The 17582-nt window shown below is 35.7% G+C and overlaps 1 protein-coding gene across 10 annotated transcripts in view; it reads right to left on the minus strand.

Moving 5' to 3' along the window:
* Nucleotides 1–4378: 4378 nt before the first annotated feature.
* The window catches only part of LOC132547026 (catenin delta-1-like), a 67686-nt gene continuing 54482 nt past the window's right edge, over nt 4379–17582 (minus strand). For all 10 annotated transcript variants that reach the window (XM_060210773.1, XM_060210771.1, XM_060210770.1 and 7 more), the window contains 14 exons: nt 16247–16373; nt 15877–15993; nt 15527–15672; nt 14419–14678; nt 14055–14136; nt 13270–13429; nt 12839–12989; nt 11783–11915; nt 11423–11516; nt 10793–10890; nt 10159–10364; nt 9706–9734; nt 9173–9298; nt 4379–8853 (listed from right to left, as the gene is read on the minus strand). In XM_060210773.1, the coding sequence (XP_060066756.1) occupies nt 8674–8853; nt 9173–9298; nt 9706–9734; nt 10159–10364; nt 10793–10890; nt 11423–11516; nt 11783–11915; nt 12839–12989; nt 13270–13429; nt 14055–14136; nt 14419–14678; nt 15527–15672; nt 15877–15993; nt 16247–16373 (1909 nt within the window). In that variant the 3' untranslated portion in view covers nt 4379–8673. The remainder of the gene's footprint in view (nt 8854–9172; nt 9299–9705; nt 9735–10158; nt 10365–10792; nt 10891–11422; nt 11517–11782; nt 11916–12838; nt 12990–13269; nt 13430–14054; nt 14137–14418; nt 14679–15526; nt 15673–15876; nt 15994–16246; nt 16374–17582) is intronic.

Genomic DNA, 17582 nt, shown 5'->3' on the forward strand with positions numbered 1-17582 from the left:
CTCTAAATCAACGTCATCTTCCATCCCAAGGGTTAACTTACTCAATTATTTTATTTCTGTAATATAGACTAATTGTTTCATGCAGCTTAAAACATAGAACATTAATTTAACTTATTAGTTAAATTTTATTTATAGTGTGTCACTCATGAGGCCACCTGTAAATCAGACATTGTTCACGTACCATCCCTTGTAAGTAAATATTACTGATGGTTATGTTAACATATGTCCCATGTGTTCAGTGGTGCTCCCATTACGATTGTACGAAAAGGCACACCCGGCATGTAGAATAATCTTTCCTCATATACACATATCTACTATGGTCTTCATATCATAAGTCGGTAAAACGTACATGTACTTGGATTACGTATCGCAAACTTAACGACGCCAAATTACGTGTAAGTCAGTCTCGCGGATTCTCGCGTAGTTCGCGGGAACCCCCGCCTCGAGATTAGCCAGCATTACTAGAGCATATTTTCACAACTGGAGACTAAACACGCCGAGTAGAAAGTTATCTTATCCCGGAGATGGATTTGGGAATCATTTCGGTCTAAACGCGTCTATTAAAAATGTGGTTCCGATACCTCGTGTGTCAGTACTACGCTATACAAACAAGTTATGAGATTGTATTCGGTTTTCACACCGTGGTAAAATCCCATAATAATCTGATAGTATCGACTCAGCAGCTTTCAAAACAGTAGAATGAGGTGTTCGATGATATAGTGATAACACTTAGGGGCTCAGACAACCGACATCGAGTTCTTTGAAGTACTTCATAAATGAATGGTCATTGATTTTCCATGGTTCAACATTCAGGGGAGGGACATCAGTCGTAATAAGTAAGACTTAAGTCAACAGAGGATGGTTTCGAAGAAAATACCTTCAACTTTTCAAAACTATTTTTGACACAGTTAAGATGGTGGGAAAGTTTGATTGCTCTGCTATCTTGTGTTACAGACAGCAGTGATGGACAAATTGAGGTTATTCTCAAGGTTATCGCATATAGGTTTGTCACAATTTACACCTCAAATGCCAAATGAAATATTTGTAATACCCCTTGGTTCATTCATGTTTCCTTCAGCTCCTTCAAAACTCATGTTTTAAATGATATGTAGGTGTAAATGAGAACCTTCTTAGTAGATAAAAGTACTAGGTGTTTGGCCGTTTCGGCTGGCGCGAAGCGGGACCTTGATTTTAATAATCATTCGGCTGGCGCGAAACGGGGCCTCGACTTTAAGGAGTATTCGGCTGGCGTGAAGCGGGATCTTGATTTTAAGAATCATTCGGTTGGCGTTAAGCGAAACCTTGTTATAAAGAACCATTCGGCTGGCGTTAAGCGGAACTTTGTTATAAAGTACAATTCGGTTGGTACGAAGCGTGACCTTGTTATAAAGAACCATTCGGCTGGCGTTAAGCGGAACTTTGTTATAAAGAACAATTCGGTTGGTACGAAGCGTGACCTTGTTATAAAGAACCATTCGGCTGGCGTTAAGCGGAACTTTGTTATAAAGAACAATTCGGTTGGTACGAATCGTGACCTTGTTATTAAGGAGCGTTTGGTTCGCGTGTACAAACGGACTTTAATATTACAGGTCCGTCGGTTGACGTTTACAGTGGGACCCTATCATTAAGGACTCACAAATTCATTAGTATGTACCTTATTGTTCCTCACCCTTCGCTCCGCCTACAACTGGACGTTGTTGTGCCGGACCCGGTAGAGCGTTCACCTTCGCAACCTCAGGTAAATATCTGAGGTATGGTTTCACGCTCCCTTCCCCTGTGTTTCTGAAGAAGTTTTTTGTCCCTCTTGACGTGGTTGTGTCCATGGACACTTATCTCACTGGAGGACATACGCCGGGTCTCCTATAACTTATTAGATAAGTAGCTGTCAGCCGGATATCCCATCCAAAAATGATCATAGCATATAATGATTATAGGCAAACAAACATGTTATACCAGACACGTTGGTTCGCGTGTCCGGTTAACCAACTGGACTGACTTACCGACTGAAATCATGCTTGTCCCTCTCGTTTGTGTGGGCGATAGAACTGATTAATGTGAACATTTCTATTGACATTTTGCTCCTTCGCTGAAAGCCCGAAAGGCCGTAATAGTGGACGTTAAACCCGTTATATCAAATAAATAACATTAGTATAACAACAACGACGACGACGACGACGACAACAACAACAACGACGACGACGACGACAACAAGAACGACGAAGACGACAACGACGACAACGACAATAACAACAACGAGGACGACGACGACAACAATAACAACAACGACGACGACAACAACAGAAACGACAACAACGACGATGACAACAACAGCAACGACGACAACAACAACAGCGACGACGACGACGACAACAACAACAACAACACGACGATTCCTTGTTGTTATATAATGTATATATAGTATGCACAGTAGGATGCATTATGTACTTGTACAGGAGTTGGAGGCACAGGGGAGTCGTGGATGGTACGGTGTCGGTTTTTAAATGGATGCTCTCGACAGGCACTTTGACCTTGATCGATAGGAAAGATATTTGAAAAGTGTGATACGGCACATCGTTTAAGCACGTTACGTATGTAATGTGTTACATTCATGAAATTCCTTCTGAAACAGTGATACCTCTCGACAACGAATCGGTAGCACAGACGGACAAGAAAAATCGCTATCATTATCACATGTGTTGCAGATCCAGAGGAACTTCATTGTTTTATGGAAAATTGCCATTCAATTTTTCGCTCAAACTTGAAGGGAAATACATACGATCCCTTTATATCCTTGAGACTTCTACATTACCTGCAATGTGCTATCTAGCCCCAGTCTTTTGATTTTTACACTTGACAGAACTTAACAACATAAAGGCATAATTCCGTATTTTATTTTTCCTTTGTTTTCATTTTGAGAACGCTACATTACTTTGGATTTATACGTTAATTATGGCTGATATCTCAAAGAACCAGAAGTTTACTAATTCAGAACATTCCAGGGTCTCAATAACAGTTATGTGTCGGGGCGACCGACTGCCACTACCGATAACCAGGGAGAAGTTTGGAACGTTTTAATGTTTTTCGTTTTGTTGAGATAGACGCCTGAAACAAGATACAAGTTTCAGCCCACAGGGCTGATATCGCTCTCCTGGCTTTCTCTTGCTTAATTAAAACTATAGGAAAAGGAAATATGAACAACATATCCATTTTCCTGTTGAACCCCAACCCTCAGTCCCTATTCATACTTTAGACCAAATCATTCCAAACAGAGAAGAAAACTTCAGGCCAAATTTGGGCAAAATTCTAATAATTAATGTCGGAGAAATAGCATTTTAAAGAACTTATCAAGTCTCCTCTTTTGAGCCCCGCCGCTCAGCTCCCCGGGGTTGTCAGACCCACCGTTTATTACTCTTCCACTAAAGATGCTTCAGACCAAATTTGGTCAAAAACCGCTTTGTCGTCCATGACTAGTAGCCTCCCCACCCCCTCTTCGGACCAGGTGAGGTCATATATTCGAACTCCTGCTAGCAGAGTCTACGGTAAAGAATCTGTTATAAAATCACCTGCCCTATTTTACACTTGCGTTACGCAAAGCTCTCTGATTTTATCTCATGCTGTTTTTTTGAGATCTTTATTAAAAGTCTTATTCAAACAGCCATAACTCTCGGGAAAATAACCATAAAAACCAAAACTTGACCCGAAAAAATATTTTTCTGTAACCGAATGAAAATCCCAGTCCTTTATCGGCATTTTTAGTGAGCACATGAGCGGGAATGTGAATATTGAGGAATGAAGGACAAATGTAACATTTATGTTACCTACACCTTGAAATCATGGATTTGTATGTCAACACTCCGTATTCACTTTTAATTTCTCTACATATAGCTTGATTCGTTTTCTTTTGGGATTATTTATTAGAAATTTAAAATTCTGCTTCAAATATGTTATATATATATATATAAGACATATAGAGATCTTCAGGGGTCCTATTTGAATACCATCGAGTGAAGTCTGCACAATACACGAGAAATACTTTCCACAAGAGTGTAAGAGTTATCCCCCTTATTAACGTATCGAACCAATAATTCTGCTGAGCATAGTAGTACTTTAATCATGATACCTGATTGATTGGTACAATTAATATGTAGATCTTGTAATATATATCCCTGTTAAGCACTGTATACAGGTCGAGTTCAGATGAAAAGTTAATTTACTGAAATGAGTTTTCAGTATGTAATAACTGCAGAAACATATATTCCCTGTGATATACATCTGTGGTAACAGAGATTTCAGCTTTTCATCAACAAAACTATAATATTAACACAGACCTATATAGAAACACTGCATCAGCTGTTTATAGACAACAAAACACTTGCAATATTTAAAGGACAAATTTAATTTATCCAAGTTCACACAGTATCAGATTATTCATTATTCCTTGGTACAAAAATGTGTAGACTTGCATTAAAGACTAACGGTATGAGAATGGAATGCTTATTCTTAATGCTGTGTAACCACTGACCAGAGGTCAGGTACAGCTGATATAACTATTGATCTTAGATAATTCACAGCTCATGTAACATGATGACAAAAAGCAGTTTAGGCCTAAAGAATGTTTTCCTGAAGTCCCAGGACTAACTTACACACACTTTCAATACTGGTAGTTGTTTTAAGTGCCAGGTTACAGGGCCAATTAAAATGATCACAGCACTACTCAATATTTCATATTGTTAACATTGTATTTTGATTCTAAATTTTCATTCATAACAATGCTAAATAGAACTCATCATTTCAAAGTGTAATTATAAGCAAAATGAAAATGTTTATAGTTAAAAATGAAATGATGTATGGAATTAACCATTTTCCCCCAATCCACCTGCTGTACATGTCTAAGGTCAGACTTTTGACATTTGAGAATAAATTATATGGAGTATAATTTAGGGTGTGTTATCTGTTTACAGATTTTGATGAAAGATTCCCACCATTACAGTGTAGTAAGAAAGGCAATGTTATTTAGTGATATTAATGATTTCATGTCATGGTAAATATGATTGTATAATGAAACAGTTGGAAGCCCTTTATTTCTGACATGATCGATAACACAATTACAAATGACATCTATTCTAAAGTGTTTTCATGTAACATTTAGGTGCTAGTTAGTCTCAAACGAAAGCCATGTTCCCTCTGCAAAATATCTTATCTGTATCCAAATTATTCCAGATATTACAAATGTGTTCATATTGAACGCCTGTTATTTTTCTATATTGGAAACAAAATAAAACCTTTTTGAAACGAAAGTCCTGATAACAGCTACATGATACTACTCCTGGTATGATGTCAAAATAAGACAAAGGCCAAGAAAGTGTTTATAATGATGCATCAATAATTAGATTTTTCAGCCTGTTGTTGAGCAGAAAGATCAATCTGTTTAAGAATATACAATTACATACTTGTAATTGCTATTAAATGTGGGAAATATTTTCTTTTTCTTTAATTTTTTTTTTTACTTTTGATGAATGCACACACCTTCCTGTACCTGTGGGCATTTTGTGTAGGCAAAATCTATGTTTATGTATTGCCAAACTTCCTTATTTTCCCCTGTTATCTATTCTTGAATTCCAAACAATATTACTGTCTTTGTGGCCATTTGTTGTTTTTACTTGAATTTACACAAAGAAACCTGTAAATCAATTTCTGAAGAAGCAAATGAAAGAAACAAGGACAAGAGTTCCACGTGATCTGATGTACATAGATAAACACAGGGGGATCCAGATGTAGTTCTTACAATACAGTGCAATAGTCAGATGTGGTTCCCCACGTACAATAGCCACATGTGGTTCCCCACGTACAATAGCCAGATGCTGTGATGACTGTGCACAATATCCAGAGGTGGTGAAAGCCACATACAATTGCCAGAGGTGGTGAAAGCTGCATATAATACCTAGATGCAGTGATGGCAGCATACAATACCCAGATGCTGTGATGACTGTACACAATAGCCAGAGGTGGTGATAGCCACATACAAAAGACAGATATGATGATGGCCGTGTACAATAGAAAGATGTGGTGATGGCCACATTCAATAGACAGACTGCATACAATAGCAGGATGAGGTGATGGCTGCATACAATAGCCTTATGCGGTGTCTTCTATGCAAGTCTATAGTGTCACAGTGAATGATTGAAACCAATGATGTTAATATGCTTACATATCAAATTTTGTTTGCAAATAATGCTTTTATACATCAACATCATTGCATATCTATATATAAGTTATTTTCATTTCATATTCATATTTTACAAATTCAAGTACAGCGTTTTCCTGTTATACTTCAGTAAATATATAATTGAAATGAAATGCAAATTAAGTCAACAGCTACAGCTTGCACATAGACCCAAAATGTGAAGACCCAGTGGATGTATAAAATGCAGTTATGTAAATCATGGTGACTGACTGGAAGGAAAATATCATCAAAACACTTTCATTTAAGTAACATTACATATCTTCAATGATTTTTAGAAATTAACAATAAAATTTCTCTATTTTCTTGTATTAATTGTGATCTGGGTTGGATCCAATCAGCAATGAAAACAGTTCTGGAGATGGTTTTTAAGTTGTTGCTGTAATTCCTCTGGCTAGTATGTATATAGTAAAGGCATCAAAAGACATAAGAATAAAAATCTATAACAGTAGATAAATTATTTCTACTTTTTCAATTTACTTTATATCTTTTTTAAAGAAATATTTCATTTTAAAAATTTATCTTAATGCAATTTCCCATGTAATAATTCCATGACATAATTTCTAACAAAGATAAATCACAAGAAAGAGTTGTGGAGTTGGAACCTCGTAGTGTCTGCTGGGTATCAAGGCAAGCACAAAGGAATTACTGTACCTGGTACTGGAGGAATTCTAGCGCTTCATTCACAATAGCAAAAAACAATGATTAAATGTTATACATACAAATGTTTATTCAAAAATGTTTGATGTTAATTATCAATAGTTTATCACATTTCAACATGGTAGTAGTGATGCGACCCCTTAATCACTACAGGACATAATAAACATGATTCCACATTCGATCAACATAAAATATCAATATAGATGTGATTTAATGGACAAAATTAATATGCAAAAATAAAATAAAGGAATCAGTTTACAAGCACTCTAACTTCTCTCCAATATATAAAAGTTTGGATTCTATCCTTATTCTGAGAATTATTTGCTATCAAATTTCAATTTTCAAAAGTATACATCTCATGAATGGAAATTAGAGGCCACAATCACTTATACCTCTTTGTATATTTTTGTGCATAGCATTAGACATTTCGTTATTGCTCTCTTATTGTAATATAAACAACACAGGACAACACAATAACAAATTTTGTTCAATTTGGATTTGAGGACAATAAGTCCGAGATGCTACACATCCTAGCAGCAAGTTAAATTAAATAATTGTAAAAATTAGCAGTGCATTAACCTAATTTACTATTACACATTAACAATAAAATAAAATGTTGCAGTGCTACAGGCATATTCTAATCTATGGTAGTCTATTGCGGTAAATACTATCACCAGTAAATAGAGTAATATCATGTCATTTATTGAAACCCAATTCACCTCTTGACTGAATTTATTGACATCAAAAATCCCCTTACTGACCCTTGAACCTGTGACCCGAAATGGCCTGGTGCATTATGGGACATTTTCGTTTCTTGGTGTCTCTCGGCATTTACATCAAGAATTGGCAAGGATGCTTGTAATACAGTCAAGAGGAATTTTACAGAGATTCTATTACAGAACTAACTCCTACAACACAATAACACCCCATAAACAAATAAACACATACTAAGAATGTTGGATGTAGTAAAACAATGTTAAAACATTTGATGTCATGATCGGTTACAACTATAACTGGCTTAATGGGGCACTGGATTTGGTGCTAATCTATGATACACTGATGGATGTTGATGATAAAAATAGCACAGCACTTCTGTCCAGTTACCATATTTATCAAAAATAAGTCTCTAAATTTAAAAATCAGGACTGATTAACATGATTTTATGAAAGTTTTAAGTCAAATTCCTCAACTTGAGGGCTTGCGGCCCTTTGTCCAGCAGTCTTGTGACCCCCAGAGTCTTTAGGTACTAGGGGGGAGGGGACACACAACCGTAGGTCACCTCTACTCCTAATGGGACTCGGGAGTAATAATCACATAACCTATGATCTCTTCTCACAAGGACTCGGGAGTAAATATCACACTTTTTTGGGGCTGTACAAGCAAGGTGACCTGACCTATATGTCACCTGTGGAACACCGTCCATGAATGACTACTCTCCCAACATGGTCCAGTGTAACACCTGCACAGAGAGGAAACAGTATGTAGGACATTCTGTATGTATGATATTCTATATATCTCTTATACATTAAGATATTGGTGGTCCTCTGTGAAATATCCATTCCATACCATTCCAGCCTGATTCTCTCCGAAGTACTTTCACTTTCAATACATTTTGTTCAGAACTTTAGTTTGTTCTATTTCTGTATACTTTAGTACTTCCACTTTGTACATATCCAGTGTTGCACAACCAGCCTTGCAGTGCATACTAACAATTACATGTCACAGCCTGTACAAGACTTAGTCACTTCTTAAGTCCTCCCCGACTCCTGGGATCATACCCAGGAGTCCGCCCCACCCTGGGGACTCCCTGGAGAGGACATGTCTAACATCACATGATTGGGACTTGCATGTCCCCCCATCTGGCCAGGATTGCGCTTCTTGCTTTTGTCTACTTGTGCATATAGTTGTTCGTTTGGTCCAGGCTGGGGCTCAGGATGAAGCTGGGTCTGACTCTGGAATACAAACATTTCAAGTCAACACTAATCTGAAGTAATGTTACCTTCAAATGTCACTCGCTGTTGCAAGGACATAAAGCTTTTATAACACAAAAACAACCTCAAAAGGATTGATTGATGTAAGTACTTGGTACCAATTTCTGAATTATTTTTTAAAGTCTGATTTCTTGAAATTTCTTGTACCACTTCAATATTTGAAAATAGATAATAAGGTTAACTCCTGGAGTAGTTAACAAATTTCATCTAACTTTTACTTGCAAATTTCTCTTTCAGAAAATCTTCACAGCAAACATGGTTTATTTCCTGAATAACTTACTGCATGTCGCTGGTTCTCCAAGCCTGGGAAGAGGGGAACAGCTCCAACAGGTACCTTGTTTCTGGGTAGGTGGTCGTCAAGCGGGGCATAACCTGGCCCCATATCTGATAATGGGATATCCTCACCCTGTAAACAGAGATCAGAGGGTAAATTACTATGATAAATTTACCAACACATGTAAACCTACATTAAAATGTTCTATTTCTAAACACAAAACATCAATTTCATATCATCCATGACAGATCTAACAACTAGACAGTATGATATATATATCACATATCACATGATAGGATTCTGTTTTATACAAACAATGTAAAGTTTGATATCAGGAAAATTATAACAACTTAACTTGTGAGCATGCCATAGTGAAATAGGTTGATGTATGCTTCTGATAGTTATAAGTCAAATTTTCACTTTACCAAGCAATGTGACATTGCTATCAGTAAATGTTTACAATGAAAGGTGTTTTTACTGATTCTGTAAATCTTTACTGATTCTGTAAATCTTTACTGTGTGTAATATGTTAAACTTACTCTTGATCTGGTGTCATAATCATATCGTCCTGTAATGTACAAAAAACACCATTAAATTCAAACATCAAATTTAACACTTCCTACCTGAATATCTCTTTGATGTAGAAAGGTATTCTATCAGATATTTGACAATTCTATCAGATATTTGACAATTCTTTAAGATATCTGACAATTCAGACCTGCTTGCTTTAGGAAATCTAATTTGAAGACAATCAGTAATGACTACTGTAAGTATAGACACTAATATAATTAACTTCTAATATCATGAATAAAAGCAAAGCATTACAAGTAATCGCCATTGGACAACTTGTGGATCATCATTATACTTTAACACCCCATTAGCAGATAAGGTCTATAAGGTAAATATATACTTGTAATAATTCTGGAGTATTGCTAATGAAGCAAGTAATCTCCAGATAGAATAAGAACTGCTAACCATGTGTTGATTCTTACCATCATCATGCATGGCTGGGTTACTATGACCGACAACTGATCCAGGATAACCACTGTCCATACGTCCGTTTGGAGAGTAACTGTTGGGGTAAGGGTCTTTGGTCTGTACACGACCAGCGGATATCGTATTGTCGTCATAACCTTGACTACCCATGGGGCGACTCATTGTGCTGTAGTTGCTCATTGGAGAGCCAATGTCGTCAGTCCTGGAAAATCAACAAATTTGTGTGATTAAGTTTTACTACAATAAAACCATGGATAAAAAATCAATTAATAGTTTTCAGATATGACAAACAAAATATTTTAGAGAAAGATAACAAATTTAATATGCTGTAGCTGTAAATGATTGTCAAACAATATAAAGGAAATACTGAGGTTTAGTTGTTCCAGACTCAAAATGTCTTCAAGAGATCATGCTGTGAAGTTATCTCCCTTGTAAGATTACAAAGAAGATATATGAAGTTGCCTCCCTTGCTTAGAGTTAACAAAGACCAATCTAACCACACAAAGACAAAAAATCTTATTTTAAAAAGACACCTGTGGTGCCATGAAAGACATAAAAAGACACCTTTCTTTAAATGATATTTAACTAGAAAGTTATAACTATTTTCTCAATATACTTGGCAATACTGACCTCCCCACCATAGGTGGGCTATTGACATCAGCCTCCACAAGTCCTCGTTCCTTAAACTCCCAATGTAATGACTTAAACTCCCACAAGGATTGTAGCAGCTGTAACACACATTATTTACATGATGACAAGTCACACAGTCAACAAATCCAAACATCATTCTCATAAGAAAGATCATACATGCACAAAATCAAACTTTGAATTTTCCTACACCATTTTGCTTTCTGATATAAATTTCACCTTTATATTATTTTCTGATCTTTACAACATCCTTATATTACTTTCTCATCTTGGCTCCAACATATGTTACTTGAATTTCCTGTTAATCTATAACTTTCATTATGAAGTTGTCAACCAAGCAGCACATTATCTCAATATTTCAAACATTCAAAATTTACTGCTAATTCTTACTGTAAGAAATGCTCATCCTAATAAATACATGTTACCAAATGTTGTTTTTTCTCTGATAAATTAGAACAATCACAATCCCAACATAACCACACACTTGTATGTTCTATGTAATGAATATCAGATAAATATTCAGCCATGTCCCTAATAATACACCCCGTACTTCTGATGAGCAACATTAAGCATCAGAACTGTATCACACAAATCGAATTCATTGTATTTTACCTTGTGGACATGTTCTTTTGTCTTCGTTAAGTATTTTCCTTGGGCAAATTTAATGAACTTTAATCGCCTCAGACCACCTTCATTAGCCAAAGATCTGAAACAAAAAGAAACTTGAGTAAAATAAATGAAATCCCATTGTTACGAATTTCACTGTTCAGGAAAGAGTGTTGATTCTACAGACAACAAAGTTCAGAAATATGAATGCATCATGAAGTTTGTGTTTATTGTGCAAATTCTTGATTATTCTTGATTTATTTAAAAAAGAAAAAAAAACTTGAATAAAATATATTCCTATTGTTAAGAATTTTATTTTGATGGGAAAATGTAAGAGTTCTTTAGACAACAAAGGTTTGTACTTACTGTGCAAAATCTTGATTGTTTTTCGTGACTTCGTGTAAAGTTGCAACTACAGCTGATATTGTCCGGTCTGGGACTAATTCTATCTGTCTTTCCATAGGAAGTCGACTCACTAACTGTTTCATAGCATATTTTCCTGGAATTAAAAAATTCCCTCACTCAATAAAAAAGAAGATGCAAACATCAGTTTGGGAAGCCTTGATTACAAATGATCAAACATAACAAACATTATTTCTATATTAGAAATAACAATGAGCAGCAACTGAAAATATTAAAAAACAAGAGTGCCGTGGACACAATATATGCTGACACAAAATAGAAAGATCAAGATTGGTCCTTTTAATCATCGCTTTTAACATGTCTGTGTACATAAGCTCAAAATGAAGTCTGTAAGACCAGTTAGCATAGCTGTAAGAGACAGGGACCCGAGATCATAAATGGCATAAATCTTACAAAATTCAAAGAACCGAAAAATCATCCCTTCATGCACATCTACCCATTGTAGTAGTGACATTGAGCAAGTTTCAAGAAAATCTGATGATTAGTTTAGGAGAAGTTGCGTTCACAAGAAATGGACATACGGACAGACAGATGAACAGACGGAGAAGACGCGAATGTACGACCGCCTTGGGCGGCGTATAAAAAACCCCAGATATCTGTACCTATCTCAATAACATTCCAGCAGGAGATGTCCACTGGTTTGAATTTTTAGTTAGGGTAACTGCTGGTCCACAGCTAGACACTACCTAGTGCTTAAAGCCCTTAGAGCTGGTCCACAGCTAGACACTACCTGGTGCTTAAAGCCCTTAGAGCTGGTCCACAGCTAGACACTACCTAGTGCTTAAAGCCCTTAGAGCTGGTCCACAGCTAGACACTACCTAGTGCTTAAAGCCCTTAGAGCTTCATAGTTTTGATGTAGTGACTTGTCCTCTTCCTTTATTCTAGTATTTCTGAAGCCTTCCCTTAGGATATACAGTATGTATATGAATAACCTCTAGATAATACAAGTAACCGCATGAAAATTTCTACCAGAATGTATCAGTTATAAGGAGAACTAACCTATTAACTCTTTGTTCCTCTCATCAATGGCAAGGTTCCGCAGGGCCAGAGCCACATGACACACAACACTGTCTCTTTCGTGTGTGAGCAAGTCCACTAGGTCAGGGAGACTCTTCTCCTTCCTCACTGTGGCGCGTGTGTCCTCCGCTGGCTGTGAACACAAATTGTGAATGGATTAATACAGGAACAATATGATTTAATAACTGACACTCAATCTTGAGTGATATCGCACTGCCAAACTCACATACCAAAGTAACGTAAGTTGTTCACAAGATTAGTTCACATCATTCACAAATTTACTTGAAGGAAGAATTACATATATTTATGATGTAGTACACAACACCATGATCAGTCATTAGGATTACACTTTGTTCTGATAATGATTAGTCAGTCAATATTGACATCTATCTAGACTTCAGGAGGCGACGTACCTGCCAGTAACAAGCTGTAAGATTTTGTATTGCCCCTGCAGCTGCCTCCATGGTTACCGGGTTTGTCCCGTCCTTTAGAATACTAAGATATAACCGCACCAGTTCAGGTTCCCATAATGCCTTGAATTCTGCAGCACCAGGTGGAAGTCTCATTTCCGCACTGAAGGAAAATAAGTCAAATGTCATCAATGTACAATCATTTTACCTATAAATTAAATTTTTTATGTTTAACATAATGTTACGATTAAAACTGATTTTTTTTCTAGAAATAGCTGATGATCTGCAGAACCATACTAATGATTACATGCATTTATAAACTTTGTCACATCTTTTTTTAATCAATATCACACAATTGTGTCTCTAATGCGAGATTGAAGAAATAATCTGGTTAGGTTATTGGAGGATAAATACTTTTGAACTTTATTAAATCAAATAATTTAAAGCCAGCTTTGTGACATTTACTTGAGTAAATTGTATAAATGCCAGTTATGTAAAATGTACAGAGTCCAGCTGTGCATGAGAGAAATAACATTTTATCCATGTATAATGGCAATGAGCATTACAAAGATTATAGAGCCAAAGACAACTGTAAATATTCCATTTCTATTGCAATCATATACACATTCTCAGAATTCAAAACTAAAATATTCATCAGCATCTTCAAACTGAAGACTCAAGTAAGTCTGGGTAAAATGACTGTGAAGTGGTAAGATGTTTAACCCTCCCCATATATAAACTGGCCTTTAATATTTAAAACAAGGGTCTGTAGATAAATCAACACTTACTTTTGGTTTAGGTCAGGCTTTCCTTTACCCTTCGTCTGTTGTGATTTTTTACTTCCCATATTCCCTAAGCACCCTGTTGATTCTGTAAACATAGACAAAAAAAAATAATGTCTGGTTATTCTAAAATAAAAATCTAAAAAAATATAAGTCTCTATTACTTCAAACATACATACCCGACAACGCTAGAAATACAAACATGATTTCAATTAAAATAACCTATATCTAAAAATCAATTTCTTCAATTCAAATAACAGACAAATCATCACCAGGTGTTCAGAAATAAAGTTATTTAATAGTAAAAATAAGTATCTAGTTGTACCCCAGTGTTTTTTACAAGCTTTATCTGGTAAGAGCATGCATGTACCTTTTTCTGGCTTGGCTCGTTTCTTTAATGTCATGTTGCGCTTTTTATAGAAGTCTCGTTCTGACACTTCCTGTATCCTGAAGGAAAGATTGCGTAAGGAACATGTACAATTCTCCACAGGTTTACTGTCTTTATCATTGTTTTCCACCGACATTTTCACTGCATACACTAAACAATTCACAAGTTTACTACATTCACGTAAACGATTCCTCGTCTCATATCCACGCTGTTCATCTTCCTTTGCAGCTGAACTTAAATTCCTGTAAATGGAAGACAAAGCCGTTAATTCTCTGATATCAGTAGATTTCTAGTCAAAGTATTCTCACATTATATTTTACTGAACAATAGTGTCTTTGTATGGATCATGAATATTACAAGAGGTTTTAAATAAGTGCAACTGAAAGAGAAAATGTTCAGTGCATATATTTCTTTCTTTGATACAAGTGTCTTTAAAATTTTCTTCAATTAAGGAAAAGAGATAAAACTTTATATTTGAAGTTTCTAAAATATGAAAGAGGTCTGTTTCAGTTTATATCACTAGGTTATCTGTTACATTATCTTGCTGTACTCATCCCAACAGGTGGACAAGTCCAAACATCTGACAATTAATGATTTCTTTCACTTCCACTAAATTTTAATAAAAAAAAAAAAAAAAAAAAGAAATAAAAAACTGAAGGAAAAAAAAAAAAAAAAAAAAATCATGTTTAGATTCATCTTATCATTAATTGGACCTGAACTTACTGATTTGATTCCCAACTTCTACAACACCCTTTAAGTCTTTAAATTATTTATAATTTATAACCAAAGGACAAGACTAGGTGAAGAAGTGCCTGTCTACTTAATGAAGCCGACTACAAGTGCCCACTTATGTGTATCCAATATCTAACAAAGTGACTAAATGTTGTGCCCTATCATCTGCACCTTATGTGTCCCTTTTAACTTATCAAAACCCGATTTCAAACATAACTACACTTTTCTTATTTACTTTGAACTGGTGGGATCTGATGTAAAATGTTCAAAATAAAGCCATCAAGTTATCAATAACAGAGTACACTGCTGCTTTCTAATAACTGATTTCTTCATCTCAATTAAAATCCTGAAAGCTCACCTGATGATGCCAGTAGCGTTTCTGAACACCGTTGTCCAAGCCTCATTACTTTGTAATAACCCACGTTTCTCCCATCCAGAGTAGGGAACAATAACTCTGCTCACAATATCTGTCAAAGCTTCGGATATTATCTTTGATTTTAATTCCTGCAAAACCAAAATGTCAATGATCATAAATACTATTCAGTGTTGAATTTTCTTTTCAGAATTAGATGCTGTAAGTCAAAATTGATATCTCTTAAATCTTGGATTATGTAATAATAAAATTAATTTAGCATGAAAACATACCAACTTTAAAAAAGTTTAAAATAATCAGAAATATCTAAGACCAGGATCAATTTGGACACATACCTCACATGAGGACAAATTCCATAGAATGCCTGTTATCATTTCTTTAATATCCTCATCATGAACCTTTCTCAACAGTCGGATCAGGGCTGTCACCCCACCTGCATTCTCTATTGCTTTCTAAAAAAGAGCAAAACAGCATTAAATACATATGTTCCTTTCTCTTTCTTAATTTGATATATTCTTGTGTCATACAGCGTTCAAAGAAAGGACAGCAACACGACAGACCAAAACAAGACATTTGACCTGAATATAACACTACTTACTTTGGTATCAAGTCCACCTTTGGATCTGCCATAAGACAGATTCATAGAAAGGACAGCAACATGACAGACCAAAATAAGACATTTGACCTGAATACAACACTACTTACTTTGGTATCAAGTCCACCTTTGGATCTGCCATAGGACAGATTTTTCAGGGCACCACATGCATTCCTCTGAACCTCTGGGTAATCGCTCCGTAATAGTTCCACCAGTGGAGGGATACCATCCAAACCCCTACAACAGGTTAATAATGTGACAGATTAATTACTCATCAGGACATATAGTAAGCTTAATTAACACGACAGTATTTTACCTCTATATTAGGTACACTCTGCACTACCAGTCACAACTACTGGCAGTAAACCCCAGGTAAACAAAACAGGATAAAATGTGAAATACAATTTCTAGGAAAACATAGCTTTACTTAAGGGACCCAAGAAATATTGCTAACCCATTACAATGTCTATACCATGATCCAAAGGTATAAACTTGTCTAATTTTTCTACTTTCCAACTTAAGTTTACTAGTTTTTACAAATTTGATGAAGTAATGGTCCATTTGTTCAAGTATATGAAGCACACAGAAGGACTCAATCTGACAGGAATACACATATCAAGAGCAAGTGACCCCATACTACATTTGTATACCATATCTTATAAAGGAATGGAATGGTCTGGCAAAAGGCAAGTGCACTATATATATATCTACAGTACTAATCATCCACATATCAGTTTTATCAACAGACGAGACTTCAATATTTGTAAACTGAAAGTAAAACTGACTGTAATGTCCCTTAGACCCCTGAGAAATAGAAACATAAAATTGTGCCCTTATTTCCAGTATTTAGGGTGTTAATGACATCACTGTCTACCTATGTATATAATCAGATTCTGACTGAATCACCTATGTGTAAATCTATAAGGACTAAGCATCACATGATCCTAAAGTACATTTACATTACTAATTGGTATCAGACCATGTTGTACCAGACAAGTTTTACCTAATCCCTTGGTAATCTCTGTAAGATATTCAGATTTGGGAGATTTGATATTTTTATAAGTTTAGTGAAGAGAAAACTGATCGTTATACCTTGTTTAGATAGGTCATTACCATATTTGTGTTAATGTTACTAGTTTAGAAAGCATTGTAACAGAAACAATGCTCCGAGGGCTGATATCATCTTACTCACCAATAGTCAGTGTTTAGTCACCGAGGTTTTTTTTTTATCTAGGGGAGTGTTTCCCGATATTATCTGTATTCCTACATGTGTCAGTACAGTATCAGGAAGGAAGGGGGGACCTAGTCTTCTCATCATCACATTATTATATTCTTAATGGCCCATCAACACAGAACAGGTCTATTGAGCCAACAAACAGAGAAAAAAATCCCAGAAAAATGACATCAAACAAAAGAAAAAGACAAAAGACAAAGATATAAAATATG

Source organism: Ylistrum balloti, unplaced genomic scaffold (assembly GCF_031769215.1).
Source record: "Ylistrum balloti isolate Yb309-2 unplaced genomic scaffold, AGI_CSIRO_Ybal_v1 Utg369928, whole genome shotgun sequence".
Classification (NCBI taxonomy): domain Eukaryota; kingdom Metazoa; phylum Mollusca; class Bivalvia; order Pectinida; family Pectinidae; genus Ylistrum; species Ylistrum balloti.